This window comes from Vicia villosa, linkage group LG6 (genome assembly GCF_029867415.1).
Source record: "Vicia villosa cultivar HV-30 ecotype Madison, WI linkage group LG6, Vvil1.0, whole genome shotgun sequence".
Lineage (NCBI taxonomy): Eukaryota > Viridiplantae > Streptophyta > Magnoliopsida > Fabales > Fabaceae > Vicia > Vicia villosa.
The window spans coordinates 100499614-100504117 of record NC_081185.1 but is presented as its reverse complement, the minus strand read 5'-3'; the positions used below and the strand labels follow the sequence as shown (position 1 = coordinate 100504117).

General features: G+C 44.9%; 1 protein-coding gene across 1 annotated transcript; it reads left to right on the top strand.

Moving 5' to 3' along the window:
* Nucleotides 1-1753: 1753 nt before the first annotated feature.
* LOC131614230 (uncharacterized) lies at nucleotides 1754-3316 on the top strand. Its single transcript, XM_058885847.1, has one exon. It carries the CDS (start codon nucleotides 1754-1756, stop codon nucleotides 3314-3316), a length of 1563 nt encoding a protein of 520 aa, XP_058741830.1.
* The last annotated feature ends 1188 nt before the right edge of the window (nucleotides 3317-4504 follow it).

Below are 4504 nucleotides of genomic sequence, written 5' to 3'. Positions count from 1 at the left end.
CATTTTCGCGAGGTCTAATGCTTGGTTGACTTGGGTTGAGCTGCTCCCCTTGGCTATGGCGGAACCGCTTTTCTACCATTCGGTCAGTACCGTTGGTTTTGTTTGCTTTACGAGTGGATGCTCGTTTGTGTGCTTATTGTGTGCTTCCCCTTTTCCTCGTAGGTTGTTAGTTTAGCTTAGATTTGTACCCTTTGTATGATAACATTAGGTAGCAAGCTTTCCCCCTTAGCTTAGGTCTTCCTCATGCATCTTTTAAAACACAAACCACACTCTTTGATTTTCTTTTTCTAAGAACTTGTTATTTCCGCTCCATTCCCAAGCATAAGTCTCCAAAGGTCGAGCAGCGGAGTGTGAATGTAACTCGTTCACCTAAAAAATACAAAACAAACAGAAATTAGTTAGCCGAGCTACGGTACCTCTGATTCCGCAAAACGGATACGTAGGCAGCGGGGTAGGGCCCGTGCGAGTATAACTCTTTCTTTTCCCTACATTCTGCATTCATTTTAGTCCAGATTAGCGCATTTTGCTTACACACCCATAGGTTTAGACACAGGCGTGGATACCATCGAGTACGATGGGCGCGAGGGGTGCTAATACCTTCCCCTCGCGTAACCGACTCCCTTACCCTTTTTCTCTGGTCGTGAGACCGTTGTTTTGTTTTGTGGTTTGCTGGCATTCCCTTCCTTTTCAGGATAAATATGTTAGTGGCGACTCTGTTAATTTTCGCGGTAGCGACAGCTGGCGACTCTGCAGGGGACGTCTCGACCTGTTGCTGGTCCGGACTCAGCGAGTCGATCCTAGCGCTGGTGTGTTTATCTTTGGGTGTTTTTATTGCTTTGCATATTTACCTGTTTGCATTGCATTCTATGTGCGCTTTTATTTTTCTGCATCATATTCTGGACTGTCTGGATCTCTGTCTGTTGGGTGGGTGTTTCAAGAGGTAAAAGGCCCAATACCCAGGCTATGTGTGAACCATAGGAACCCTAGGATAGAGTGGGAGCATGGTTTGTCTCGAGGTGTACGTCTCGGGATGGATTATGTGACCACGAGCAGAGTAGTGGTTTCAAACGGAGGTATTACCGTCACCCGCTTACGCGCTGTGATGATGCTTACCTTCGGGCGGACCGTATACTGCGTTTCATGACCTTACCTTGGCCTAGATTTTACCCGTGAGTGGGGCGGGAATCAATGATCATATTAACAGGTACATTGTTGGTTACCGCTGTTCTCGTTCGTGGGTTACCGCTGTTCTTGTTCGTGGGTTACCGCTGTTCTCGTTCGTGGGTTACCGCTGTTCTCGTTCGTGGGTTACCGCTGTTCTCGTTCGTGGGTTACCGCTGTTCTCGTTCGTGGGTTACCGCTGTTCTTGTTCGTGGGTTACCGCTGTTCTTGTTCGTGGGTTACCGCTGTTCTCGTTCGTGGGGTACTATGGTTCTTGTTCGTGGGGTACTATGGTTCTTGTTCGAGTGGTAGTCTGTGTTCTATTCCAAGTGTGTTATTGACTATGGGCTTTGGTTCCGTGGATTGACATTCTATATTCCGTGTGGTATAACATTTGGGGGCCGAACCTTTGGCTCTATACTATGTGTGTTACCGGCAGTGCAGAATGCCTGGTGGGCGGCAACAAGTCCCACCACTTTGCATCATAGCATATTTATTTCCAAAAGAAACGCAAAAAAAAAAAAAGATATGTATAATAAGCATTTGCATGTCATGTTTTTCAGGGACATTCAGGAGTTCATTCAAGTTAAAGATGGACACTCCCATTGATACTGTCAAGGAGGCAAAGAGACATACGCACACCTACAGCTTTTTTCGAGAGCCGTTGACCGCCTTAGAGGGTTTGAGTTCGTTAATGACCGCTTTCTGCTTGAAGAGTTTCACGGACAATTATGGGAATATCTTGACTTTGTTGGAAACCGTGGTTGATACTCCTGCTTTGCAAACTTTGATGCAATTCTATGATCCTGAAATGAGGTGTTTCACGTTCCAGGATTACCAGTTGGCTCCGACATTGGAAGAGTACTCTATTATTCTTAATCTCAAGGCAAAAAGCGAAGTGCCATTCATCGACATTCCTAAAGATTTGAATTTCAAGTTGATTGCTGCTGCTCTTTATTTGAGCATAAAAGAAGTATCTGATAATTGGAAGTCGAATGGAGGTGTCTCGGGGTTCTCTTTGAAGTTCTTGGTGAGAAAAGCTAAAGAGGAATTTGAGAAAAAGAATTGGAACGCGTACAATGCATTGCTTGCTGTGGCTATTTACGGGATTGTGATGTTCCCGAATGTTCCCAATTTTGTAGACTCGGCCGCGGTACACATCTTCATGGGAAAGAATACTATTCCTACTTTGTTGGCCGATACTTACTATGCCGTTCATTCCCGATATGAGAAACGTGGCGGTGCTATCACTTGTTGCCTTCAATTGTTGTTCATCTGGTTCCTCTCTTTGCTGCCCAGCAAAGGACCTTTTGTGAAGACAAGGGAGACACTTAAGTGGACCCACAGGATTATGTCACTTACCTCTTATGACATCCAGTGGCCAAAGTATCGAATTAATGTTTCTGAAGTGATCGTTGGGTGTGGTAAGTTCGATAATGTTCCTTTGGTTGGTACTAGAGGTTGCATCAATTACAATCCCGTGGTATCCTTGCGTCAGTTGGGGTATACGTTGAAAGACAAGCCGGCAGATCACTTGATAGCGGAGACAGTCTATTTTGAGAAGGGGTCGGATCCAGAAAAGTTGAAGGAGATAATTGTGGCTTGGAAGAAGATCCGTAAGCATAATGGAGCCCATTTAGGGAAGAAGGAATCACTTGCTTTGACACCGTATGTTGAATGGATTGTAAAACGGGTCGGAAGCTTGTTGCTGCCATATGATAGAGTTGCACCACTTCAAAAGCAACCTCCTTCGATTCTATCTGAATTTAAGCCAACAGAACTTTACAAGGATGCTCTGGTTACCAACTACAGGTTGCATGAAAGAGAACAGGAGACCAACTTGAAATTCTTTGAAGAGAGAGATGCAAAGATGAGGTTGATGCACCAGCTCAAGCAAGTCGAAGGCGCAAGTTCAAGTCAAGCCAGTGCCCGGAGGCGTCCCTATGAGTTGCTAGAGGAAGATTTGTATCAGAAGCAGCAAGAGTGTCTACAGTTACAGAGATCAGAGAGTAGTCTCAAGAGGCAGAAGCGGGATTCAGATAAACAGCTAGCAGAAGAGAAGGCTAAGACTGCTCGACTTGAAGAAGAACTAAGAAGACTCCGAGCCCAGCGGAGAGGAGATGGAGGAGTTCATTCTGTTACCAGGCGATCCTAGTGTCGCTGTGGAGTGGATTTGTTTGATCTATGATGGATGATTTGATGTTGATGCTTGATTTTTGTCGCCCATGTCCAGGATTGTTGGATGGGGTCGCAGTTTGATGTTCTGGATTTCTTTTGTATGCCTTATGAGCACTTTGTGACACGGTTATGTGTTTTGTTGTATGAACTCAAATTCTCAGTTATGTTTGAATGAAATATGCTCAGTTTGCCGATTTATTCTTATGTGTGGATTGTTATTCAAATATATTCGGTGTCAGGGTTGCTATGTCCTATCTGAAAGTGGGATGAACTCTTGGATACCTGAAAATTGACAAACATCTCATGCATATCATTCATATATCATACATGTCATATATTTGCAGGTTTTGCAGGTCTTATATCTTATGTCTCGCTGTTTTAATATCAGAAGGGGTTCTAAGACGGCTAACCATCCGTATCCGACTAGGAGCAATCAGAGAAGGCAGATGGAACAGATTCAGGAACAAATGGCTGAGATGAGAGCTCAATTGACAGAGCAGATGAATGCGCAGATGGCGCAGTTTATGGAAGCATTGACTAATGTGACCAAGGGGCAGGATGACTTGCGAGTTCTCGTCGAGAACTCCAGAAGGGTTGAGAATGGAGGACATCCAGGGCTGTTTGACGATGTGTCTTGTAGAATTGACGATCACCATGATCCGAATGAGTTTGATCACGTGGGAGGGCACTATAATCCTTTCAATCAGCATCACGGGTTTCCACCTCCACCTCCGTCTCGTCTGTTGGGAAGGAGAGATAATCAGAACCGTGGTAATTTGGATTTCAATGTTGAAAACTTTGATCAGGTATCGAGGCATAGTGCTGATGGTGCACATGATGAAATTGAGAGGCATCGTCTGATTGAAGAACGTCTCAGGGCTGTTGAAGGCAAAGGGGTGTTAGGCATGGATATCAATGACTTGGGGCTGGTTCCTGGTGTGAGGATCCCACCAAAATTCAAAGTTCCATCTTTTGACAAATACAATGGGGCGACTTGTCCCATGACTCATGTCAAAGCATACTATCGCAAGATGTCAGTTTATTCAGAGGATGAGGGTTTTCTAATGCATTTCTTCCAGGATAGCTTGGCTGGAGCTTCTTTGGAGTGGTATGTTCAACTCGAGCGCACTCATATCCATTCTTGGAGAGATCTTGTGGAGGCTTT